At 44.4% G+C, this 27385-nt stretch overlaps 1 protein-coding gene across 19 annotated transcripts in view; it reads left to right on the top strand.

Moving 5' to 3' along the window:
* The window catches only part of MBNL3 (muscleblind like splicing regulator 3), a 90167-nt gene extending 64640 nt beyond the window's left edge, over window positions 1-25527 (top strand). For 9 of the 19 annotated variants that reach the window (XM_085231022.1, XM_085231026.1, XM_085231028.1 and 6 more), the window contains 3 exons: window positions 1251-1487; window positions 9121-9271; window positions 17789-25527. In XM_085231022.1, coding sequence (XP_085087148.1) covers window positions 1251-1487; window positions 9121-9271; window positions 17789-17949 — 549 coding nt within the window. In that variant the 3' untranslated portion in view covers window positions 17950-25527. Of the gene's footprint in view, window positions 1-1250; window positions 1488-9120; window positions 9272-13814; window positions 13910-15303; window positions 15378-17788 lie in introns of all 19 variants that reach the window. The other 10 variants (XM_085231023.1, XM_085231032.1, XR_014885073.1 and 7 more) reach the window with 6 other exon arrangements.
* The last annotated feature ends 1858 nt before the right edge of the window (window positions 25528-27385 follow it).

Genomic DNA, 27385 nt, shown 5'->3' with positions numbered 1-27385 from the left:
ATCCCGAGTGCTTTGAAATCACTGGAAATAAAAAATAAATAAAAGCAAGCAGATAGTTTGCCCTTTCACCAAGTTGAGTGAGAGATGTTTTGAAATGAGAACAGTAGGGTGGAAGGAACAGACACTTCTCTTGTTTTGAGATAAGCTTGCTAAGTTCTTACAGAAGGCAGCAAGCCTTAGACTGTTGGGGCTGCTGAGTGTGAGGCATTGGAAAAACATTCCCCCACCAGGATTGCTATGGCACTTTGCTGGGCATGCTGGGACCTGGCATTCAAGCAACTGTAAATGCCTTTCAGACCCTTAGTAGAAGCCCTGCAGGAAATAAGGGCTGAGGACTTGAATTCAGAGACTCCTGCAGGTGTAAATTATAACACTAGAAGACAGTGGAAAAGGGTATAATTTGAAAACAGATTGTTTTGTGTTACGTGCTTCTTACAGCTTTGCTGATTGCTTCCATTCTCACGTGATGTCTTACCTTTCCCAGCACACAGTCTGATAGTGTATGTGATTTACACTACTGGCTATGGGCATAATAATTTGTCTTAGTTCCTTCATACCTTCAGACAAGGAAGCACCATTTTGTGAAACTTTTTTTTCTGCTTTTGATGCTTCAGTGCTCGTAACGTATGAGGAGCTGCAAGATATTTTTAAAGCCAGCAGTTTGGGCAACACCTTAGAATGGATGGCAGTGTAATTAAATGCACTGTCATGTAACCCTAAGGTCAGAGGTTTATTATGGAGGGCAGTGAGACTATTTGCATGAAAGAGGCTCCTCGTATTTAAGAATAAGAACCTGTTGTGAATACTGCAGCTTGCAATGTTGAGAATTAAAAGTCCTACCCAGGAGTGTGCTCCATAAAAGATGCATAATCCTTCTGAGACACAAATGGCAAAATTATTAAAATCTGAGCTTTAGAGACAGGGGAAGGATACTGAGATCTATACATATTGGCAAAATACCATTGACTTACTAGATTTGGGATTCAGGTCACTTTCCATTTCACACAAATTCTGTGCTTTACTTGCACTTGCATTACTTTGGTAATTGGCCTTGGTAACACTGGGCTTCCCTCATCCTGAGCCAGCTGTGAGTAGCACCAGTTGCCCTGTGACTGCATAAGTGGTGCCCAAGTTAAGCATGGGTTTAGAATATGCGTGTTACTTAATGTAGTCACCCAAATTCATGTGCTGTGTTGAAAATATTGAAGAGTAGCAAGATGTCTTTTTCAACAACGTGACTTTCTTTTAAGGTTTGTCGAGAGTTTCAGCGTGGAAATTGCACACGTGGTGAGAACGACTGCCGCTATGCTCACCCTATAGATATTGCGATGATAGACACAAATGAAAATACTGTTACAGTCTGCATGGATTACATCAAAGGTCGATGCTCTAGGGAGAAATGCAAGTACTTTCATCCCCCTGCACACCTGCAAGCCAAAATCAAGGCAGCTCAACATCAGGTGAACCAGACAGCTGCAGCTGCAATGGTAAGTAGAGCTCTTATCAAGTTGTATTTCAATTACTAAGAGATTTCATTTGTGTCATGTGTGTCATTTGTGGAAAAGTGGATTATTTTGTAAATGGTTGATTAGAGAGCTGAGAGCATGTGCAGTGTGAATCCCACCTCTCCATCCTTTGTATGCACGTGCTGTAGCATGAAGCACTGAGTGATGCAGTGCAGCTCAGCAGTTAGGGACGCAGTGGCAAACCTTGTTACTTTCTGACACAACATCACGAGGTGACATGCATCATGAAAGCAAGCTCAGCTGCACACAAAACAAACACCTTCCTTGCAAAGTCACAGGTGTCAGTTTAGCTTCTTCAGCACATGATGAAAGGAAAGAATGCTCATCTCATAATACATTCTTTACAGGGAAAACCCGGATCCTTGAAGTCAGTAGCAAAATTTCCACTTATTTCAAAGCAAACAAGACATCAGTTGTTCTAGTCTAGCAAACAGAGGAGGCTCATGCCTGTTACCTTTGTCAAGGCTTAGTGAAATGACAATTCTCCAGTCAAGGATGGCTTCTGACCTTTTTGATTCTCTGGTAGGGATGGACCCTCTTGCACTTTAATTTGTAGTGTGACTTCTGATACCTAAAATTACGAAAACAACTCATGGGAGACTTAGCAGGATGGATCAGATTCCTAGATGGAGTAAATGTTTATTATTCTATTGACTGCACTTTAATGGCATCTATGTATTCTAGTTGGAAATTTGCATCTGACACTGTGTTATGAAAATCTGATTGTAGTGTTAAAATTGTCCAGAGTGGGGACAATATTGTCATGATAAATATTTCTTGTGCCCTCGTGGCAAAGATGGCCAACAGCATCCTGGGCTGCATTAGGAAGAGCAGTGTCAGCAAATCAGGGGAGGTGGATGCTTCTCTTCTGAATTCTGCTGAGGCCACAGCTGGAGTGCTGTGTCAGTGCTGGGCTCCCCGGTGCCAGACAGACGTGGATGTACTGGAGTAAATCCAGCAAAGGGCTGTTTAGATGATGAAGAGCTTGGAGCATCTGACACACAGTGAAATTGAGGCTGAGAGAGCTGGGACTGTTCTGCCTGAGGAAAAAGAGACCCAGGGGGATTGTACCCATATGTAAGATGTATAAATTCCTGATGGGGAAGTAAAGAAGATAGAGGCAGACAGTGCTCAGTGAAAGGACAAGAGGCAGTGGGCACAATTTGAAGTACAGGAAAAAAAAAACTTCAACAGTGAGGGTTTTCAATGACCAGAATAGGTCACTCTGTCCTTGGAGATACTCAGAACCTGTCTGGATGCAGTCCTGAGCGAGGCATTCTGGCTGACCCTGCTTTGAGCTGGTGGTTGGTCCTCCCAACCTCTTCTCTTCTGTGATTACTTGAATAACTAATCTTAAGAAGGTTCGTGCCCCCTATATGATTTAGCAGTAAGGCTACTAAAAGTGTTCTGAATAAGACAGTAAATGAGGTTGGGTTTCATTCATGGCAAAAAAAAAAACAGAAAAAAAAGGAAGGATTACAGAAATTAAACAGCTGCCTTCCTGGCAACATCAGTGTTACCTGGAACGTAATTTGAAGAACCGATTTATGCTGCAATATTTCTCTGTCCTGCATGGTTTATGTGCTGTATTTCTTACTGTTTGTAGTATGTTGAAACAACAGCCAAGGTCTGTTGAAAAAGGACCTTCTGACATGAAACCCTTGTGTTTTTTGCAATTGCCACTTTGCTTTTTCACTAATTATCCAGGACACTGCTACTTAACCAAAGCCAATACATGTTTTATTCATGCTGCTGGCTTCTCTTAAAAACATAATTAACCTTATTTGTATGCTGTTAACTAGAACCTTTAAAATATTTATTGATGGCTTGTTGCATCACCCTTGCCACCAAAACTGCTTACATTATTCATTGACTTTTCAAGGTTTGATGCATTTACTATATACCTGTTGAGGATTAAGATCTTATTCAAGGGAAAACTGGTACCCAGTCTCCTTAGATAAAAACAAACAAAGAAAAGAAACCATGCCAGACAAATGGGTGTAACAAGTCCTCCTAAAAACAGATCTGGACTGATTTCAAATCCAGATTCAGCAGACGTTTCTGAAGGACATATCCTGCAGTGACTTGACACACACGAGCAGTAGCTTCACTCACAGCTGCTTGACTGCAGTCTGTGCAGCGCAGCTGAGCGAACTGGTTCAGGCTCAGTCCCTGCTTTGGGATCACACTTCTGTAGTGCTTGAGCATGCTTTACCTCTTCTTGCCACCAGCCCTCCCGCTGACCTGTGTGCAGAGCTGCAGGGTTGGGGCTGGTGCCCCGTGCCCATCTGCCTGCAGCTAATCCCTGAGCTGCTGTGACAGTACTCTAGTGCACACACTACTGATACTTCTTTAATTTTGAAGCGTACTGAGGCTAAATAGCTGACTAGCCACTAAGCCAGGTAGTTACCTAGGCACCCCATGTTCTGCATGCCTCGTCTTTTTAATATAATGTATAATGCATTCATTTTATTTTTTTTTTCTCTTCGCCTCCCCAAAACACTTCTCTCTTGACACACCTCTGCTCGCTGTTTTGTTACTGTGCTTGACCCCCCCCCTCCCTGGCCCATTGCCATCATGTGCTCGCTGCCTGCTAATTAAGACTCAACCAGCTGTCAGATCACTGAAGCGACCGCTGGAGGCAACCTTTGACCTGGTACTTGGACCTTTCACCTTCTTGCTTTGCACGTAACCATCTGCATGAAAGCCTTCCTCACTTGTCTGTCGTGTTAGTGCCTGGGAGACTGCCCATCCCACCAGAAATGTTGGTGTCCCTTCAGACATGCCATCCCGCATCCCCACGCCACCCGTTAACCTGCTGAGCTTTTCCTCTTGAAGCTGTGTTTTGGAAGTGCTCGGTATTCCTGGGGGCTTTTCTGTTGCAGCTTGGGGTTTTCAGGTGGTTTTCCAACTGCAGCAGCAGCCTGCCTATTCGTGATACACTAGGTCAGAAGCCTGCTAAGACAATTCCCTCCCATTCACCTCCATGCTAGGGATTGACTACATCCTGAAAATATCTCGTGTCCCTCAGCTGTAAGGAGAAAGGGAACAGTGGACACGAGGATTGTTGCTCCCCATTCCCAGTGTTGGGAAGCAGAAGTGTCAGTGGGATGAATACTCCCTCCAGTGCCAGTGAATGTATGGTCAGGCCAGAGAGGCTGCTTTTCCCAGAATGAGGATATTTCTTTAAGCTCTGTTGGGGCAAATTTAAATGAAAAAAGACAATTGCATTGAGTTTGGCCAGAGGCGAAGCACCTGGGGCAACTCGGCAGGACTGGTGTTGTTGTGTGTTGTTTTTTGTTGTTTTTTGTTGTTTTTTAAGTAGTCCACAGGCTTTCCTGTTGGAGCTTGAGGAAGCATGAGGAAGTCATGTTAGGGACCAGCTTCCACCAGCAGGCTGGAATTATACCCTGCCTGACACCAAATGACTGACACAACAGTGCCTGACACAGTAGCCTCCCGTGCTCACTGCTGGTACAGCACAGCCCCAAAGCCACCCCTCTGAGAAGACTCCATCTGGCTGATGTTGGGAAAATTCTGTAGCTCTCCTACCCTTCTGACCTTCTCAATGAACAAAACCTGATCAGATAAGTGACTTTGAATAGTCTTCCTGCCTTGGAACATCTGAATGCTTTCAGCCACGTTGTTGGAATATGTCACCTCCTCTGAACCTTTTGTGGAGGCTGTGCTGGAGAACAATTTATGGTACTGATAAGAGCATACGTAGTCTTCAGAGGAAACTGCTTGTATTGACTCTGCTGCTTGCCAGGGAATGGGTGCAACCTCTGCCCTCTTTCAAAGCATTCTGTGTGTTGTGACTTGGGCTGAAGCAGCAAGTCAGATACAGACCCAGGCCCTCCAGGCTAAGTGCAGAGGTGGGAAAGTGTGATCTGCTCCCAGGAGATACAGATCAGAAGGGAACTTGGATGAGCAATTAAATTGTTTGTTGTAAAGATTTAATCCAGTTCCTGCCTTGCAAAAAATATGTTATTAACCTGCACGTGGGAAATCTTGACTTAGGCATGCATTGCATTTTTGTCTGTCATTCATGGCAAAGGATTTATTTCTATGCCATGCAGAGAAGGCACTGAAATCTTTATGTTCAGATGCTCCAATTCTAGCAGGAATGTCGCTTTCCCAGCCCAAAAATAATCGACTGCCTGGCATTTTTTTAGTGGGAATTGTTCACTGGGATCAGTGTGGGCTATCACATGGGTACTAAGGAGGAGAAATTAACAGTCACTAGTGCACATGGTATGATCCTGTTGCAAGGGTTGCTTACCCCTGTGCACACAGGCAGAAGAGTCAGAAAAGGCTACTCTCAAAGGTTACTGCTACTTCTGTCATGACTGAAGTTTGTCCAGAGGGAAAAGGCAGGATGAGGTAAAGTTATGAAGTTCTGTACTGCACTGATCTAGCTCCTGCCCTGCAGGAGGAAGGCACTGCTACAGAATTCAGCAAGTTCAAAAAGTGTTGAGGAGCCTCTTATTGCCTTTTGTAGGTGCTACAGGACACACCTGGGGAATTCCTTTGGAACCAGGACATGGTACAAGGCAGAAATGTATCCCCACAAGCTGTTACAATTTCTGCATAATGGTCCCGAGACCATTAAAGAAACGCTGTCCCGTTTCACGTGCAACACAGTTGTTTGCTGCAGTGTCTAGATTTGGTTAGAATTTCTCTTTGCATCCAAACAGCATTGCTTTGTGCTATACTTCATCCGTAGGGATTGCCACATTTTGCTTGGAAGCCAAAAGTAATTCCTAACCCCAAGCACTCTGGCTTTGTAGCAAACCTGGGGAATGTGTCAAACAGCAGGGCAAGTGCAGAGCCATCTCTCGCCCATCCTCATCAATCTCAGTACTGGCCAAGCCAAGGATTAGGTAGGTTAGATATCAAGGATGTGACAGTTTGGCGGCTGGAGTTTGTCTGCAGGGCGTGCTGTGGCATGGATAGAATGGGAACAGGTGACCAGAAGACTGTGTCCAAACAGAGCCGGACAGAGATGGGCACTGCCTCCTGTACTACAAAGCTGGCCTCCAGGCTGCACTGCAGGCACTGCATTGTGCTTGCTTCTCTAGAAGACTGTGGAAATGTTGCATATGCTGGGGCTTCTCCAACCCAGCTGATGTGTTTGCATTTCCCAGAGGTGCTGTTCAGGCAAAAGAAATGGGATTGCCATAGCTCCTTTCTCTCCCATGCGCCCGAGGGCTCTAAAGGTAGGAGGAATGGTGATATTAGAGGTTTGGAGGTTGGACCGTTGTGCTTTAACATCCCTTGGGCCCGTTGGTGTTTGTATGCTCCCTTAGACTGCAACAGTTGCAGTGGGCTCAGGAATTGTCCCTTGTGTAGAGAGCCAGGACATCGTAGTGAAGTCTCAAAGCCTTCATCTGTTCTGCTTTTGGCACTGCCATTATGGGATAATGGACTTTCGGGGGAAGTGACAGCCTTTGGCCAAGAAGTAAGGAGTCAAAAGTCCATTACATGCTTGGCACAGTTGCTTTGCTATAATTAGCAATTTTTATTTTTTTCTGAGGCAGATTTTGGAAGCAACTGAAAAAGTGTGTTTTGCAATCAGGCACAGTAAGGAGCGTGAATTTAAGCAGCATGTTAGCTACTGTAGATCTGTAAAACACCTCCGATGTGAGTGGAGCTACTCCAGTCTCTACAAGCTACAAATCTGTTCTGTACCGGAGGAACATTTATGGAACTATCATTAAATAGACAAGATGTAGATACAGATTTAGCATAGATATCAGTGGAGGCTATTCTAAAAATGGAAACGCTTTTATCTTCACCTGAAAGACCTCATCCTAAAATGGAGATCTTAAGCAAGAGATTTTGGTATCTGAGAGTGTTGGCTCATGTTTGACTGCTGTCCCTTGGTACTAGCCAGAAGAAATCTGGAAAGATATCATGAAGTCCTAATGCTGGCACTGGCTGTCTGCTAACATTAGCAGAGGATGTGTGCATGTCTGAGGGTAGTTTTGCAAATGCAATTTCTTCTTCTAATTTTTGTGTTTTTTTTAATAATATTAAAGCCATCCGAAAACCACTATGTGAGTAACAGTAGGTTGGAGTAATATTTTGCCTGAAAGTATTTTGCTTAACATTTCTCAGATGAGCAGTCTCCTATAGCAAATTAAATTTGAAGTGCAACCCATTTCTAAATGGTGACAAACTGTTGCAAGCTTTAGGTTGTATTCTGTTGTGTGTTGATTTTCATGACACTTCAAATTCTCTTTTCTTGTGTCCTTTCTTAAAAGTACTGTGTGTTTGTAGCCTTAACCCTTCATTAGCTAAGCCTTCTCCATTACCCATCCTTCACTGTCATTTATTCGAACAAACAAAAGTACTAACCCTGTTTTTCAGCCATTGCTTTGCTACATGATATAGAACACAACTAGGCAGAAATGACCTGATTCTGCATGACTTCCACGTGCGTAAAGCTCACTGACGTCAATGGGAGTGTTACGTGCAAAAGGACTGCAGGGCATAATTAAAAAGGACCCTTTTCTATCACAGTGTGGAAAAAAAATGTGGTTTCTGCTTGGGTACAATGAAAAGCTGTAAATCATTAGGCACATTCCTGTTTCTTAAGAACCTGACATACTACTTTGCTGTTGAGACATGCTTTGTAAATAATGAGTACCTTACTGAGAGAAGTTTCTGAGTCCAGTTAATGCTTTTTACCAAGTCTTGTCATGAAACAAGTTTGATGGGCTGGAAGAAGCACTGTGGTGTGATGGGACAGAAAGAGAGGATTTGCCTGATAGCAAGACCCACCCAAATCTTGTTCGAACAGCAGATTTGTCAATGGCTTTTTCCGCTGCTAATAATGAGCAAGTGGTATTTAACTGTTGGAGGCCTTCTAGCACTGCACTACTAGAGACTGGGAGCAAGCCCAAATCTGCTGTTTGTGAGCTGTGCAGCTGTTGCAAGCACTGGAGAATCGGTCCTCGTTTTCACCATATTGTTGCTCAGCCTCTCTGAAAAGGAGGGAAAGCGCATTTTACTATGGATGTGATATTGTATGTGCCATTGGCAACAGGTACTGCTTTAACCACTGAAACACGTGGGTCACCTGCATACAGGTGTAGGCAATCACAAACGTACACATAGATACATGTAGTCAGGTGTTGAAATAGGCAGAGGCAAGCATTATTTTTCCACGGCACTTGCAGCTTATACTAATCTTTCCATCTTTAAATAGTCACCAGTGCTTCTCTTAGCTGATTTGTTCTTGTTTAAATGCCCATTGCCTGCTTTGTAGTCCTGATCAGCTGTCTCCTTCCTCCTCCCCATGCTTTTCCTCCTGTGTGCCCAAGTGAATCTTACCGAACATCTCCCATAGTGTTTCCTCTTTCTGCACTCTGCCCCTTTCTCCTGCTGCACTTACTAACTGCTTACCTAGAGAAGCTGTAATTTCACCTACAACTGTCACTATGATATAGCTGCTCTTCTGTTTCCTATCTGTTAGGTTGATACAGTTTCAGGTGACTTGCAGGCAAGACCCCTGTTATTTCTTGCATGCTTTACCTACTTTGGGTCCCTTTCTTATTCCACTTGCCTTTAATGACTCCCTTATCCACAGGCCCTGCCGCCTGGTGCACTTCAACCTTTACCAAAGAGGCCAGCACTTGAAAAAAACAATGGTGCCACCACAGTCTTTAACCCAAGCGTTTTCCACTACCAACAGGCTCTAGCCAACATGCAGTTGCAACAGCCTACGTTCATCCCCACAGGTAAGCGTCTCCTTGCTTTCTGCATCGTGGTTTTCTTCGTATGACCTAGACATTGAGCTAATAAGCAGATCTGTAAGAGTCCTTAGCAAAAGAATATTAGTGTGTAAAGTTTCGTGTTAAAAATCGATGGAACGTTAATGTATGTTGTTTGACTTTTTTTCCTTCACCTAATGCACTCCAGAGCTTTTCACTTATAAAGAGCCCTTCTTAGCCTTTCCTTTTTTTTTAAGCAGTCCAACTAAGAAAACTGTCTGCATGTTTCTTGAATTCATACTTCCTATTTTTCCTCCTTATGGTTCAACTGGATAATCTCAAATTAATTCTTTGACTCTTGTGTAGCTGTATTAAAGACTCATGTTAAAATATCTGATGGACCTGTATTTAGAGCTGCCTGCTCGCTTCAAGCTGCAGGTTTCTTTCTAACCTTCTATCTCAGTGACCTACATATTCCAGCAGCCGTTATGTTTGCAGAGGGAATGGCTCATCTTCAGTAAATACAAATTACGTAATTGCCTTTAAAGGCATATTTTTCCCTCTTGCTTGTCTTTTGACCAGTATGATAGCCTGAGATTTTTAAAAGCAATTTTAACTCCCGGCTTTTATTGTACCTTTAAGGTCTCAGAGTAAAATTGAAAGATGCAGCTCAGTAATTCATATAGAAATCGAAACATTGACGTGGCAGATGTGACTGCTGCCTCGCCAATTAACCTCTGTTCGCTGCAGCCAAATGAAAAACAAAACCTGCTTAGAGTAGTAAGTACTGCAAGTGGCTGAATTGGGAACGTTTCAAGAGTTGGTAGCTTAGTTTTAGTATCATTATTTTCATTGCAGAGCATTATATGGAAACGAATGCCTGAAGCTTTTAACGTTTAACACTGTATTCATTTGCCAAGTGATATTTATAAAAATATACAAAGCCTTTCCATGAGTAGACCTAAGCATGCAGTAGACCTGGACCTCGGCCATGCCATTCTTTGGAGTGAGGGGAAAAGCTTTAGGTCTCTAGTATTGAGACTAAACTGTGTCTCAGCTGTGAACATGGTCCAGAGAGTCGAGACCTAAATTCTGTATTCTCGTAGTCTTTATGAGAGTATTGGAGATGCTCAGAATTCAGCAGTTGCCAGGATGTTTTCCCAGGGGAGGAATGTCTTATATGGAAAGATGAAGGGAGGGACCAAGTAGGAGTCTTGTGGTCTGCAAAGTGCTTCTGGAGGGGATGGGCTGAGCTGACCTTACTGCAGCTCTTTCAGATGCCAAGTGAAATACAACTTCAGGAAATGTTCACACTTTCTAGAATGCCAAGTCTGTGAGCTGACTTCCCTTCCTTGAGTTTGCAGTCTTCAAAGCTGACATAAAGTTACATATTTCTGATGCAAGCACTATAAACTAGCTTTCATCCAGAACTCTCATGATACTGTTGTGCACTGTCTCTCAGCGATGGGATTACGCACAGGCTGATGCATAACAGATCTGTTTGCTGACACTGGCTCTTGTCTGAGGACATTAATGCTGATCAGAGAAGTAAATTTCCAGTCAAGAGAATGAATCTCTGATGAGTTTACACATCCACATGTTCCGTTAGTCATGCATCAGCCTGCAAATTTGATCTAAGCCGTTGCAGTGCTCTTGGCAGCAGAGCAGAGAAGTGGCATGTAGCAGCTCACACCCTTTTGAGTGGTAGTTACTTTTGTTAGTGTCTCCTATTCAGTCCTTGAAGTGTCAGTTTTCCCTCTGTGATAAACCATGATCTCTCAGCATCGTGGTTTGCTATGGAGGTGGGGAGATCAGGGTGAACACTGAAAATGATGTCATCACTGCGGCTGTTTCAAGTCTAAAGGAACTGCCTCTTTCAGCTTTAAACTAGAGACTTTGAATCCCAATCCCTGCTTACAGGAGTAAATTGCTTTTAGAAAGTTGGTTTTAACATGAGTGTGATGCTCCTATAAGGCAGTCTTGTCTGCTTCTGTGATTGGAAAGAAATCAATACACCTGATAGTATAAAAAAAAAAACAAAACACACAGCAACCAATTTGTAGAAGAGATCACATCGTTTAATAGCAGGGTGGAAGAAGAAATACATTTTCTACTACCCAAGAATGCAAGAATTAATTTGTTTTGCTACTATCTCTTAAAACTGAGTTTAAACTATTTATGTATCAATATGCAGAATGTTTTGCATGTGCTTAAATATTGAATGCTGCAAAGAGAATACCTGCTTTTTAGTTAAAGTGATTTCTAACACTGAAGCTTCACTAATGAAATATCCCTTTTGTTCATCTTTCCACGCTTCAATGCATGGTGCGCAGGGTCAGTTCTGTGCATGACACCCACTGCAAGCGTTGGTAGGTTTTTCTACACAAACTTCTCAACTTTTCCTAATCTGAAAGAGACAGCAAGTCAGTATGCATCAGTGAGAACCTGGGTGGCTGAGTGGTGTGACTGTCTATCCGCTGTCTTCTTTGAGGCTTAAATGGTTGTACCTCTTTTAATTTCTGTGCAGTGCAGTGTTTTGTGTGACTAATACAAGAATCCAAAGCAATGCATTCCCACCCCTATTTAGTTCTGTTGCAGAAAGAAAAATTTATCAACCTGAATGTCTTTACAACCCATTTAAGTTGTCCAACAAAAGGAATAGCAGTGGGAGAATCCTGTTGGTTTGTTATTTTTGTATCAGATATATTAGAGTTCAGGTTTTTGGTTGTCCTGAGGACATTTTAAGAGTCTGGTTTAATAAAGGCTCTGAGAAGGAACGTATCTAGAGGCAGGCCCTTTGCCAGAGCAGGGTGCCAATGATGCAGTGAGTGAAGCAGGGCTAATACTGTGGACCAGCTGAAGATTCATCTCATTAGTGACTTTTTAGCAGTGCAGGCTCAAGGAACTGTGAAGAGGGGACCAGGGATGCAATCAGGCAGCAGGGCTGAGAAGATGCTCTCTACTTCTGCAGGAATCCAAAATGCTCAGTCTCAGGATCTGGGTCACGCTTGGAGCCTGTGTGGGTCTTTGAGGGACCCCCACCTCTATCTACAGCTGCTGGGCACAGTGGCATAAGTGAAATCTGAGCTTTCAGCCACCAGCCAAGGTTACGCAAGTCAACAGCCATCCTGGATAGGAGTGTGCCTGCTTCGGGCAGAGTGAGAGGGGGGAGCAGGAGCCCTGGGGAGCAGTTTGGGGAAGTCTGAAAGCCAGCAGCTTTGGCAGAAACAGCTAAGCACTCTGCTCTTGAACCTCCCCGTCTTACAGGCTGCTTCTTCCACCTGAAGGCAACCCACTGGAGCGGGGGGCTCTGTGGGCACACGGTTACCCTGCTGCTGAACCCTGAGAGCGCTCCTGCAGGCCCCAGCTTCCAGCTCTGCTGGACTTTGCTGATCCCATGTGTGTGCTGAGATGGGCTGGGTGGGAGCACACACACACAGCCGGGGCTGTGGGTATCCCCGGCTGACACCCCAAGTGTGGCTCCTGGCGTTCAGGTGCCCACAGGTTCACCCAGCCCCTTGGAGAAGGAGCTGTCAAGGGCTGCTGGCTCCTCCGTGCTGCCTGCTGCTCTGCTCCCAGCTCTTGCCTGGACAGAATGAGTTATCTCCAGGTTGGAGCAGTCCAGGGCAGCATCCTTCCCCTGCTTCCTGGATCTGCGGGTGCCCCAGAGCATCCCCTCCGGCTCCTCGCAGCTTGGAGAGGCTGCTGAGCTCCCCGCTGCCGCACTGCCCTTCTGGATGCTCTCCCGCCAGTTGTGAGCGTTGGATGCACTCTTGTGTTTCTCCCTCTTGGCCTCCTCCCCTTTCCATCCCCTCCTATCTTGCAAGGAGGGAATCCCATCAAATCCTCTAGAATTAGCACAGTAAGGAAGCACGCTGGAATCGTGGGGAGAGAGCTCGGGCTGCCAGCCATGCTCCTGCAGTGCCCATACTGTGCTGAAACGTCCCTGCAACAGAGACGACAAAACGTGGCAAAGGGCTGCTGCGGCTGCGGCCTAGCAGGATGGCAGCCAGGCTGCAGCTGTGCCACAGGCCCCAGCCGTGCAGCACGCTGCCATGGCTCGCAGAGTTCCCCTGAGTTCCCCTGGTTCCTGGCGGGGACGGGGAGGGGAGGGAAGGGGATGAGCTTCCCAAGGCGGGCGGGAGGGTGCGCTTGCCAAAATGTCCCCACCCAAAGGAACGTGCACTGGCTGCGTCTAACTCCCCAGGGGTGCGAGCTGACGTGGGCTTTTGCTAGCACACCCTCCCCCCCTCCTTTGGAAATTTGGCCTTTGGAGTCTAATACATCATTGTTCTGCTTATAAATGTACTAAGTGTTGAGAATGTTTTGGTTTTTTCCTTAATTATAATTGTAATTGGCTTTTCCCCTTCTCTCTTGTTTATTTTTTTTCCCAACGCTGTCTTGCTTTGCACTGTGATTGCATGCCGCGCCCCGATGTGTCCTTCATGACGATGTCACATGGCTTGTTGCTGTGATTCCTGCCACGCCCCCAAATCCACCACATGTTGCCATGGTTACATAAAAACGCTCCACCCTCCCGTATGTCGCTTCCATGGTTCCCTTCTGAAAGTGCCCATGATGCACGGTGCTACGCCCACCACTGTGTCTGCAGCAACAACTCCTGCCACCAGCGTCCCCTTCGCTGCAACAGCTACCGCCAATCAGGTTTGGCCCTTTCAATGGCTTTCTTTCACGTGTGTTCAGATCTCGAGGACCGGGCGAGGGCTCCCAGTCCCGCCCGGCTCGGTGCAGGCTCGGGCGCGCAGAGGCAGCGTGTGTCTGGGGATCGGTGAGGGGGCACCGGCTGGAACCGCTGCGGCGGGATCGTAGGGATGGGCGACTGGCAGGGCACGGCCCCGCAGGTCTGGGTGCTTCGTTGCCTTCTCCAAAGTGCCCCGGGACTCAGAACTCGGGCTGCAAAACTCCTCTGTTGCGCTTAGACCTGCAGCACTTCTGCTTTCAGTCTCAAGCAGAAATACCACCCTGAGCATCCTTCCCTGTGGTATTTTGGCATGTCCTCTCCTGGCTGGAAAGTGGAAGTGGAAACACAAGGTGGCCTCCCCCCATATTGTGAAATTGGACTCTAAAAACAGCTCAAAAAACAACAAAAAAAGTGGGGTTGAGGCGATGAAGTCTGAAGCTTATTTATACCAGTAATGTCACCCATCCCTACAGAATTGACTCTGGATGTGCAGTACGTGCCGTTGTAGCACTGCCATAAGTGTCCAGGACTTCATGCATGTCTGCCGAGCCATAACTCTTTCCAAAACTTTCCTCTGAAGATACTGAGTTGTGATGGCTGCTTCCGCACCCGTCCCGAACTGTATATGCACAACCTGTCCTAGTGATGCTTCCTGACAATTTGGTGTGCCACAACTTTTTCCACTGAGGCCAGAGAAATGTCAAGTGCTTCCCCCCGACTCCCCAAAACAAGTTGTAGCTTTCTTAGTTCTTCATCATGCTCAGGTTTAGAGCTATAGCAGAGAAAATGGGGCATCGCTTTATTCAGTAGGGTGTTGTTAGCCATGCTGAATGTCATTACGATCTCAGGGGGTTTCCTGCAGTCTTTTGTTAGCATGAGGTTATAAAGCTTTCAGGAGAAGTTTTACCAGTGTTAAGTCCTCGGCAGTGTTTTACTGCTTGCAGTAGGTATTGCTGTTCTTTCTCTGTGCTGTGTTGTAGCTGTCAGGTAGAGAAGGTCTTACTCATACTCGTATCGGTCATGAGAAGAAAGCAGAAATTTCTGTGCAGTGTTGCTCTGTGGCTATATGAGTCTGGACAAAGCTATGCTCCTTATGTCTCAGCCAGCTAATTTCAGAGCATTTGTCTTACTTGTAGTCCATGGAGCTAAAATCCCAGTACAGTCACCGCATAGTCCACGAGGCATCAGTAGTGATGCAACTGTCGTACTTAATGTGTGGCAAAGTAAAGACAACTTGGGAGTGGATCCTGTTTTATAAGACACTGATGTATTTGCTAACCTGAAACTGAAGACAATGAAGAGACGGATTTCAAAGCAATGTTTTAATGTGCTGTGTTCTTTGTTTTCTTTGCTGTAGATATCCCAGTTATCAGTAGATGAACTGAGTAGCAGCATGTTTGTTTCACAGATGTAGAAGTTCCCGATAGAACAGTAAGTTGCTTTTCAGTATTTCTCTTTACAGTGGATTGCTTTGTTACAAGGACACTGCATCCCCCAAAAGTGGCTGCTTTGGGCAGTGGGTCTGAGTCTGCAGGACCCCGGTGGCTCTGCTCTCTACCAAGTTAACAGCAATTCAGCAGCTGCAGCACAGATGCAGACCAGCCCTGTGGCTTACTACAAGCAGTGTTTCGTTGTGTCTAAAATAGCTGTTTTGTGGTGTTTGTAGCCCCCCTTTCTTGCATCCCCCTGAGTCTGACGGTTATGTTTGCAAGTTACTCTTGCTCTGCACAGCTCCCAGCAGCCTGCAGGTGCCTCAGGGGTTCATGCTATTGCTGGTAAAGACTGCTCTGGTAATGAATCAGCTGAAAAGGTGAAACTCGTGTTTTGCTGTTAGCGGTGTATTCCTTTTCCTGGGGTAAGCAGGACTGGGGCATCCTCAGCTGCTGTGCATCAGCAGGACGAGCTGGGGTTGGGCAGAGATCTGTTAACCACAGTGGTGCATGGCCCATGGTAGTTTTCTTCACAGGTCCACAAGCAGCATAGCCGTCATGACACGTGCAGATCCTGGGCTGCTGGGCTTCTCTGTCTGAGAATAATGAAGTTTATCCTTTCCTTTGACTTACAGAGCATTTTGCAGCCTTAGCAGCAGTGCTATTTTTCCATTTCTTTTATTTGTAGGTGTTAGCTAATATCATGAGAGAGAATCCCTTGAGGGTTTTAGTTCATCACTTTATTTTTCACCCCAAGAGATGAACGAGCAGTTCAGCCCCTTCAACAAGAAATCACCAGATCTTCCCAACGTGGGCCACAGATATGCAACCCATTTCTTCTTTAGATCATGTATTACAAGCAAGTACTTAAATGCTGGAAATTAATTTGGCAAGCAATTCTCTAATTATATCTTTAGCAGCTGACAGAAGTCACTCGTGTCAGTGGTGTCCCTTATCTCTGCTGACCTAAATAAGCTGTCGTACGTATAAATTGCCTGCTCACGGTGGCCATGGACCCCAGTTAGTCTAGGTGAGCAATGAGGTATCTCTGTCAGTGAAAACATTCTGTGCTGTGCAGTATATTGCTCTCCTGAACAACAGACAGACGTGACACCTGACATGTTCCACGATTTCCATAACACATGCAAAACAGTCTGTTCCACCCGATAAGGAGATCATTTGCATTGGAAGAACCTCATTACTGAACTCTTTGAGATTGATTTCTCTATTTATTTCGGGAAATTTCTTTTTTTTCTGGATTCTTTTCGCTTGTGTGTGTGTGCTTAAACTCACACTGACAGTTACTAATGATTTCAGAGAAGGAAAGGAAATTCCAGGAAATGGCTTTATTTAGCAAACAGTGAGCATGGTACAGTCTGTCTGAGTCAGCCGTGCTTTTAAGGACAGTGAAAACCCTTGCCTGAAAGAAGTAAGGTCAAACACTTTATATTTGGTTGGATCTCTTGGGGACCAGCCTACTGGGCATGGAGAGTGTCTGCACCAGACAAGCAGCTGTTCTTCACCGGGGAGCTGTGACCACATGCCTGACCAGATGGACTCTGCCAGATGTGCTTGTCCTCTCACCATCTTGCAGCTATGGGACATAGCTCTTTTCTACCAGTCTGTAAATGTGATTGGTTTCTTCCAGTGTTCCCAGTGCTCACTAGTGACCATTCCCACACAGGAGACTTTGTGTTTTGATCCTGTTTCATGCAGCCACCCGAGCATGTGAAGTTGTGCGTGTGCTCCTGTTTTCTTGCCTGATAAGGATCTTAGTTGGCGTTCTGCAGTGCCAGCAGGTGAATTCCCAAAGCTGCTGTGAGTGGGAGTTTGGTAATAGAATCTGCTGTGGCAGATGTTTTTCTCCATGGTTGACCAGGTCCTGGTAGCCAGGCTGGCTAGTCTAGCTCTTTGCAGGGAGGATTTTCACAAGTACATCCCAGGAGAGGAGATTTTCTTCCAGAAGAGGGCCACCTGAGCACAAGGTTTTTGTGTCTGATTCACCTTTGGCTCTCTGGGATTAGATTTTAATGTAAGTATCTTCACAGTGAACAGGAGGCAGCAGCAGTCAGGGATTCCTCTGGCCCTCTCATCAGTCGCTCTCTACCTGCCATCTTTCACAGATGAGATTGTTATTCTCCCACCTTCACATTCCACAAATTGTTTTGTCAGCATGTGTGAAGCGTGCTGGAAATGGAAAGCCCTAAGTGCTGATTAAAGAGGATGCCAAGTGTGTTATTAGCAATTTCACCCTATGTCAGAAAATTAAGGGAATAAAACATTTTCTCTCCACGACATACTAATAGGAACCTCAAAGGCAATGCAGTGAGGATGCAGATGCATCTTAATAGAATGACTTCTACAGAAAAAAATATCTGATGTCTCATTCTTTGTTTTCTCTTTCCCTTGCAGCAGACCATGTTGAAATTCTGAACCATAAAATTATGGAGCACCAGGACTTCTTGGTGGGAAGCTGCGCATGGCCTTTCTGTATATATCCCCTCTTCCCTTCTATCGTTCTTTACCACCTCTACAGTAAGCCTGTTGCAGCCTACATGTTAACCAAAAACTGATCAATGGGAATGTCAAAAAAAAAAAAAAAAAAAGAAAAAAAAAGAAAAAAAAAAGCACTATAGAAACAATTAACAAACAGCGCTCTGTTATATGAGATATACAAGTAGAAAATTATAATAGACTTTTATAACACATTACTTTAACACACTTAATCATTTTATGACTACCATCTTGATAAGTGCATCTGCACAGCGGACTGTTGGTTTACTGTATACTATCGATGGATAAATGTTTGTCTTGTTTTTAAAGTGTTATCTTACTGTTTTGTTTACATCATAGTCTATTGATTTGTTTTAAAGTGTACATCATTATCAAGTATACTCAATACCATTTTTTCATTATTGTTATGTCTTAAGTTTTCATATACTGTAGGTTTTATGGAGTTTTGTTTGTTTTTTACTAAAAATGTTATCGTGGGAAACAGGAATTATGTGCTTGAAAAACACGACGCAGGAATGTTCTGCCCTTTTCTGGATGTTGCTGTTCATGTCAGCTGAAGTTGTTTGTGTTAAAGGCTCCTTTTATCATTTAAAATTTGCCTTCAGATACTCTCCAAATTTTTAGTACCAATGATGTGCGAGGCCAGCTGTGATTTCAATCCATTTCAGAGTATTTCTTTAAATACAGTGAGCTGATTCTGGAAACTGAAGGAAAAAAAAAAAAGAGAAAGATAAAAACCCACTCTCAGTTAAGGGGATAGGAAAGATTTGCTCAGAATTTCTGCAGTTCTATTGTATGTTGAAGTGCATTCTCAGCTGTAAACGGCGCACAATCTTTCTTGATGTTCTCGTGGTGCAGTGGAAAGTAATAGGTGGATGAATGAGATGTTTTCCTTTGGGCGTTTGCATCGGAGAGGAACAAATGCCAACTGTTAGCTACAAAACACGTGGCTGGATTAGGCCCATCATCGTGGCTTGGCCCAAGCTGGGTAATACTGTGCCCATGAGCATCTCTTCTCTGAGCCTGCTGAAACATCTCAGCCTGAAATCTGGTGACCCTTCCTGAAATTCTGTCAGCGTGCACCAGTTCTTCAATCACCACTGACCATGACTTGGTGATTTTTCCCCTAATTTCTGGCCCTATAAAGCAAACACAGCATAGTAAACCAGGAAAAATTCTACCGTACATAAACATCCATTTTTATGATGTTCCCAGAGGTTGGTGGATGTGGTTTGGCACCTTCTACTCGATGAAGGACCAATGTTTGTCACACAACAAGGGCTAGTTCTCAATACCTCCTTGTCATGCGCATGAATAAAGCAGCTCCTTGCCCACGCACCCTGGGCAGCACTGCCTGGTGTTGTGCTGCCTTGCTGAACAATCTGGCTACACAGAATGAGTTTTAATTTGAGAATGCAGCTAAATTCGTCCCTGTCATAGCTCTGTACTGTCACTGGCATCATGGAAGAGATGGATTTGCTCCCTCGACTTCATAAAAGTATGAAGTGCTAGGAGAAAGAGAATCATGTTTAAAGCCAGGTGATGGGCGAGTTGTTAGTGTCCTGCTGCCCTGAGCTTACAGTGATTTTGTGAGGTGCCAAGAAGATTCCATTTTTTTTTTCCTTAATCTTGGTTAGAGAATGTCCTTCTGTGGGTGCAGATGTAATGATAGACGTGCATCTACATGGACCACAAGGGACAAAGGGGCAGGCTGGGCACAGCAGGTAGAGCCCAGGACAGGCTGCAACCACCTGTGTGTGGAGATGTATTCGTAGCGAGCACCTTTGAAGAGTCCAGCTCAGAAAAGCCTCAAGCCAGAAGGAATCTTTCCATTCATTTCAGCAGGCTTTGAACCTAACCCTACAAGAGGGGAGAAACCCATGCAACCCCAACCCTCAGCCATGCACCTCGTGTTTTGGCAGTCCCTCGTGTCCATGGATGCTTCCCAGCCATCAGCATTCAAAAGCAGACAGTGTTGCCTGCAATTAGTGGCTGTCATTTATATTGGCTACCACCTACCTGTTCTTTTAACCACTGAGTTTCTGTTTCCCAAAACCATAACATTGTTAGTGGAAAAAGTGGATTTGAGTACTTCCTGTTTGAAATTATTTGTGTATCAAAATGGGTTTTGCACAACCTGTGCCAGTGCCTCAACAAAGAACAGAGCTGATCTTCTTAAGCCAGAAAGGATGCATTCAAGCTTGTATGGCTTTATGAGTTAAAGGAGGTTGGAACTTTTTCAGTGCTAAATGGATTTTTGTATATCTTGACACTTTGATGTAACCTCCTATTTTATTTATCTACTTAAACATCTGGCATAGATGTGCATAGAATGTAAACCTAGAATACAGCTGTTTTCACGTCACATTTAAAGCACTGAAAAAAAAACGTTTAAGGATTATTTTTTATTAAAGAGGTCCAATGAGGGATGTTCAGGGTAGTTATATTAGGTGCCACAACAGTTTTTATATTGCTGGCAAATTTAGCGTTAATTTGTAAATGAGTTTAAGGAAAGAAAAGCTTGAAGCACTAAACTTCACCAAATTCAAAACAATCTCGGCAAAAATGCCATTTGAGGTAGCACTATTGAAACTAGTTGTGCAATGACTTGCTCTAATTTTCTTTGTTCAAGAAAGAAAAAAAATGAAAAAAGAAAAAAAAAACAGTCGCCAGACTATAAATTTCCTAAATAGACTCTTACAAAGTCACCGAGCTAGTTAGTGACTCTAAACAAATGTCATAAAAGCATGAATATCATCCTTTATTTGACAAGAGATGTATGTAAGTTTGTTTAAATCAATATAATTTTAGTGACATTTTTATAAGCTTCCCACTTTCCATGAACCTATATTTTTTATTTATCCAAAGTGATTTCTCTTTGTCCATTTCTCTCAGCCTTATGCAAACAATATGCAAGAAATGCTGAAACTTGGATAAAACGGGTCATGCAGAGGGAAAATGAAAGCTGAGATTGATCATTTTCACGCAAAAGGTTGTTAGTAGTTTCAATAAAAGTACTACTACTAAACTGTAACATAAGCAGACAATAAAAGAGGGATTTAAAATAAAATGGATTCATAAAACTATTAAGATTATTTTTGTTAAATACAGTGTTTTTAGTAATTCGGAACACGATTTCACAATCAATGTTGTTGGTTTTTTGGTTTCTTTTTTGGTTTTTTTTTCAGTTGCAAGTTTCTAGCTGATGATGTTTTGACTTTGTAGTTTTGCATCGTGATGTCCTAGAAATCGTTCCCTCCCAGGGCAGCCCACGCCGGCCCCGCTCCTGAATGCTCTGCGGCGCTCGGGGTGCTGAGGAGCGGCGGTGCAGGCAGGCTGGCCGCGCTCTCAGCAGCCCAAAGGCACGGCCGCAGAGCTGCTCATCCCGCTGCGGGCTCCTCCTGGCCCACAGCCCGGGTCCCGCTGGGCAGCCAGAGCTGCGGGAGCATCGGCGCAGCGCCGGAGATGGCTGTGTGCCTGTGGTAGGTGCCGGTGGGACGAGGAGCCGCGTGTGTCGGATGAGAAAATCTTCTCCACCTCGTGGGCCCCTTGCTGGCGCTGTAGGGTAGCTCTAGGACACGCAGTGATTGAGAAACCGGAGTCCTCGTTGGGTTTTGGTTTTGATCCCTTGTACATTTCACACGCGCGAAAACGGAAGAAGGTGAAATTTATGAGGAAAATCTAATTTCCCATTCCTGTTGAATGGATTTAGTTTGATATTGACCTGATTTTACCGCGTGCCTGTTGAAGGCCTTAGAGTATATACTGTATGTTAAAGACTGTAATAACTTTCATAGTTGCTAGCCTAATCCAAATGTAAATATAGCTCCAACACATTGTTACTGGGCTACAACGCATTAACCCACGTCATGTATTTTCATTTCTTTACCATTAGTTCATAAGGTTTTTCATTATTGCTTTTTTGATACCTTTAGTAACGAATGAATTTAATTTTGAAGGAGAGTTAGAGAAAGTTTAAAGCTTTTCATACATCTGTTCCACCCGTTTAGTTCTCTTCTAAACCAACACTGAAGCATGGTAAGGTGTAGAACGCAGTCCATAACTTGTCTGTATAGTTTACAGTTTAAGAACAAAATTAACTTTGTATGTAACTCCTACAATGATAGATTCATTGTTAACTAATTATATTAAGTTGTTGTTGCTATGGCAACAAAACTACAACATGGCTACCTTTGTATACGTTATTTGTGAGATTTTCACATGTAAATTAAAAGTGATGTGTAACAGTATGAGCTTGTTAAAGGTACAGTTCGATACTGTCAGATAAAGAGATGACTGAATATTTTTAAAATCCCAAAGTCCCATGTGAACGCTGAATGGGTGTCTCTACGTCACTTTTTCAGTCGAGAAGTTTACAACACATGGATTTAGAGTCAGGTTTTATAGCTTGTAGAAAATTGTTGTGTGGCAAGGGTTATTCCACAGTATTTTAACTCCGACAGCACGACGGGCTGCGTGGGGACGTAGTGATGGTCGTTCCTTCATTTCACACTCACCGCCATTGTGGGAATTCCGAATCCATCCCTCTCAGTACTGTAGCTCTGCTTGCAGTTTTCTGTTGGGTTTTCTTTTTATTTTTTTATTTTTTTTATTTTTATTTTTTTCCTGAAATTGAACACTCGTGTGATTATGTTACAATCAGGGCTAAATGATGAAAACGTGTAACTATTTTAATACTAATTTATATCAGCAAAAACTGTACATAAGAAAAAAAAAAATATTGTGGAATGACCCCGTAACAGTGTTGAAGATACCAATATGCTGCAGTTAAACTGATTCAGTTAGTGTACGAATGTGTGAGACACACCTTTTTTGCACTTATGTACATAGTCCACGAAAGAAATCCTTGGAACTTATTTTGAATATAAAAAAAAAGTCTGTAATAATACAGGAAAAGTTTGTAAAAGAGATAGGTATTACTAAGGCTTTGAAAAGGAGGAGTTTTTTGCTATAAAACTTATCTGAAAGCATGATGTTGCTTTGCTGTTGTAAAAGCTTTGTAGTTTGCCATAGCTTATTATACAGCAGACTGATACCAGGTCAGCTCCAACCTGCAGCACGGAGAAATGGGAAACAGTGCTTAACGAATTAGTAAGGTCACTAGCAAAGATTTTGTTTTGAATCAGCCTGCATTTTCAAACACACCCGAGGTCACGTTTGTGATGCTCTGCATTCTTGGTGAATCCTATTGGGACCGATATGTCGGCGGTGGCACACACCCATTTTTCCCAGCGCCTCATCCTGTTTCTGTCTGGAAGTGTTTCTCTGTTGTAGGTGACTGTCGTTGGAGTGCTTGAAATCCCAGAGGGAGTTTGAACCGTTGCCGTTTGCTGGGTTTTGAGTGGTTTTGTGTTTTTCTCACCGTTTTGGGGCAAGCCAACAAAACGGAGCGGCTGAGAAGCAGTGGAGGGATGGGAGTTGTTTCAGATGGGCTTGGGATGACTTTCCCCTCCGGTGCCACTGTTTTAGTGCTCTTCTGAGAGTGAGAGAGCCTGGCAGCAGTGCGTGGTGGAGCTGTGGGCTGGGTGCTGGGCAGGGAAGGCTGCTGTGCTGTCTGGCAGCACGGTGCCTCCGGCTGGGTGCAGCCCTGCTGCCTTGCCATGCAAAGGGAGCACAGCCCTGTCCCCAGCCAGGGAGGACCTGTGCTTCAGGAGCTGCTGGCCACGTGCTCCCACACAGCCCCGGCTTCCCCTGCTTCTCCAGGGCTGCCAGGTTGCGCGGAGGTGGTGGGAATCCTGGGCAAAGCCCTGTGCCCATGCAGGACCAGGAGATGCTCTCATATGCGAGCTAGTTGTCTCTTTGCTCCCTGCATGTTGCTTTCCCAAATGGAACGTTAGCTGTGACAGAGAAAACAGAAGATGAATGATGTAAAATATCCGTTCTCTGCAGCAGATTGCTGATTCCCAGCAATCTGGGTCCCCAGGCTCTTGATTCCCTTCCCACTCCTGCTCTTGCTTGCACTGCGGTGCTCTGCAGCACTGAGCGAGGTGTGGAGAAGCTGGGAGGCCTGCATTGAGCTGCTTATTTTTTGATCAGAACTAGTACTCTTTTTGCAAACTCACGCCTCAGATTTGCTTTGGTAAGGCCCCCGTGTCCCTGTATCCCTCCCCTGCCCATCCCAGTGCTCTGGGCACTGCTGCTGGCCGCCCAGAGATTGCTCCCTTCACGTTGTCCATGAATGTCCCCTGCCCAGCCCATAATTCACCACGTGATTCACTGAAACGCACGCTTTGCTGAATCAGAGCCTTAGCATCATGTGGTCCCAGTGTCTGTAAAGGGGAAAAAAAATCAGATGTTGTCTCTTTCCGTGTGCGTTACAAGAATGTAGACTTTAATATGAAATAATCAGCTAATTCTGGCCACTGTGCTCTTAAAGCTTCCCTTTACTGTAATCAATTTTTGTAATCAAGCTCATCATTTCTAGGATTACAAGAAAAAAAACTGTTTTGCACTATGTGAAATGAATCCGAGACGGTAAACTTCTTTTGCTTGGGGATACGAAAACGATCACAACAACACTGCTAAAATCTTTGCTAGTGATCTCTACTGACATCTCTGTATCAAAAATAACTCTGCCTCTCAGACGAGATAATTAAACATGCAAAAATAACACAACTGTTAAATAACACAAAGTTCTTTTTCCAAACACACAACAGAGAGAATTACCTGACACTGAATTACAAGGTTCCAGTTCCTTATTACTGTACACAGATGCTATTTGATAGTGGTGGAAGCCAAATGATTTTGTTGCCATGGCTTTTGTATCCTAGCAGATGAGGGGATGATAAGACCATTCTTAGATTGGGTTATGGGATTTATTTGTTTTGTTTTGGTTTGTTTTTTTTTTTTCCTTTTCCAATTAGCTTTCTTTTAATTATATTTTTTATTTTACATCATGAAAATGAAACGAAACTCCCCGTGCTCCTGATCATGTCACCTGACAACAGATCGCTTTCTTCTTCTGTAGAAGTAGAGAATTGTACTTTAGGCAATCACAGAAATCAGAGAATGTTCTCCAAAATGGTCGACTTCTAATTTAAGTCTATACAAACACTTATACCGTACTGTGTGAAGTAGATATTTGAAGCAATTCTTCTTTTCATAGGCATTTCTGGTACAAGAGAAACATTAGGTATCAATTTAATGGTATAGTTTAGCATATATACAAACAACTACAGTTAGCCCTGTGGCATTGTAAGAAACAAAATACCATCAGATTCAGACAGGCATAGGCTAATGCAGTGTTTCAGTTCCATAACACGATAGTTCATTCCCTCAACTGCTACCAACAGGGTGTACGCTTGGAATTTCTTTTTCTTTTTGCCACGTTATATTGCTGTAGTGCCTGTATGTGCTTTAGAGATGTGCATAATGCTACTCATTTTAGTATGTTACTTCTATATTGTTATTGTTTATTTTTTTGATCTTTTAATAAAGTGTATAAAATTCTTGGTTATGTTTTTTATGGATCCATATCTACGCATTAATAGGAGTTTAAGAACTTTTCGAGTCCCGATCTTTAGAAGTTCCGATGTAAAAAATAATGACGAATGGATTTGATTCAATGTTATATCTTAAAGTGTAGAACAACAGAATAAATTTCTTTCCAGAAAATACCTTCAGTATTTTGAATTCTGTAGTCGGTGCCTCCTCTTTACTGGATGCATCGGGCCTGTCCTATTAAAGTTACTAACGCAAGAAAGAAGTTTGTATTTTAGAAAAATAAAAGCAAAACTTTGCAGATGCTGCCTGCTGGTTTCTCTTGTGCCTCAGACCCTCTGAGACACGTGTGGTGTGCTGTGTTTGCTTCCTGTTTGCCCACGCTTCCCTTCTAACCCTGTCTGTGTGTGATCAGGGAGGAGATCAGAGCTGCGTGTTGGAAGGTAACCGTGAAGAAGGAATTGAATGTAATCCAGCTTTTGTAGCACGGTGGTATGTGTCCATTTTTCTCTTTCAGCAGTTGTGTCAGATACCATTTTGAACATCCCAGTGCAGTAACACAGCACTCACCTCCCTTTGGCAGTGCTGGGTTCCCAGAGTCTCCTGCCAGTGCTCTGCTGGGTGCTGTGCTGCCTGTAGGGCGGTCTGGCCGCTCTCCTGGCAGAGCTGCTGCTTGCTGACCCCCACTGCTTGTTTGTCCCTTCTGAACACTGAGCAGAGCTCGAGGTGAGAGCATTGTCCAGTGGTGTCTTTGCTCTGTGGTCACCACCCGCCTGCTGGCAGCACTGCTGGAAGGGAGCTTTTACCCCAGCATTGGCTCCGTGACACCACATGCTTCCTGGAAATATTAATCTCCATGTGCCTGGGGTCCCCTCTGCAAGCTCGGGGTCATCGGGGTCATGTCCTCCTGTGCTGCTCAGCAGGAGCTGCTCCGCACACACTGGAAGTGCCTCTTCCTCAGCCACCACCAAACGCAGCCTCAGCCTCGGCCAGGGATGCACCAGGTGTGGGACGGGGCTGCAGGGCTGTTCGGTCGCTGTGAGCTCTGCCCTGCACCAGCAGGTTTCACCAACCAGGTTGGGCCTGGCTGGAGGCACCGAGCCCTGCAGAGAGGCTTTGGCAGGATGGGCAGCAGCAGCAGCAGGAGATGTCAGGAATTCCCTGAGGATGCGGAAAACATCTTTCAAATCTGTCCTGTTTTGGCCTCAGCACCCAGGCTGCTGCAAGACTAGTGACCCAAAATTGTGGGAGTCAAGATCTGTGCAACGGGAGGTTGCAGTGCCAACACGAGGGAGTGCAGCAATGGATTGTTGGCCATTTCTCCTTGGTTCCTTGACTGATTTAATGAGATCCAAAGCAGGTTTGTTGCAGCTCCTGGGCAGTGTGTGTGTGTGCAGGTCCAGCCTGGGACAGCATCTGGTGTCCTGCATCGTAGCATGGGAGAGCACGCAAACTGTTCCTGCATTTCACATGCAACATGCACGCTGCCTGGACAACAAGGATCTCCATTCCCAAAGGTGTACAAGAACCCAGGGGAAGGTAGGAGCTTCAAAATGAACATTAGGCTCCTGGTCTGCTGGGGCAGTGCTCCCCATTGCCTTTAGTAGGACATGCTGTTGACTTTGAGAGAAGGCAGACCGAGACTAGGACAAATTATGTAACTGTTCCTTTTTCATCAGCCTGTTTCCTTGTCTTCTTTTTGCAGGTTAATTGAGACTATTTGTGTGTCAGGGCCACGCAGATTTTTTTCTATAAATGACTCCTTCCTAAACTGGTGGCACAGTTAAATGTCTGAATTGTTTCTGAAAGCAAAGAAAAAGGGGAAAATTGAAACTTCTAAGCAGTGATTGTTTTGGTGTTCCAGTAATGGTGTGGGACCCTTTCCTACTGTTTACTGTTTTCATTCCCAACTTTCTCTGCTTTTCTTTCGCTGCTTGTCAACACTGTTCCAGTCGGAGAAACTCAAGACTTCGGGCTGAAAAACCTCGCTGGTTTTAAGTGTATGGTCCCATCTGTCAGAGAGGGTGATGCATC

This window comes from Meleagris gallopavo, chromosome 9 (genome assembly GCF_905368555.1).
Source record: "Meleagris gallopavo chromosome 9, MGAL_WU_HG_1.1, whole genome shotgun sequence".
Lineage (NCBI taxonomy): Eukaryota > Metazoa > Chordata > Aves > Galliformes > Phasianidae > Meleagris > Meleagris gallopavo.
The sequence above is the reverse complement of the archived record's forward strand: the minus strand, read 5'-3'. Positions and strand labels throughout refer to the sequence as shown.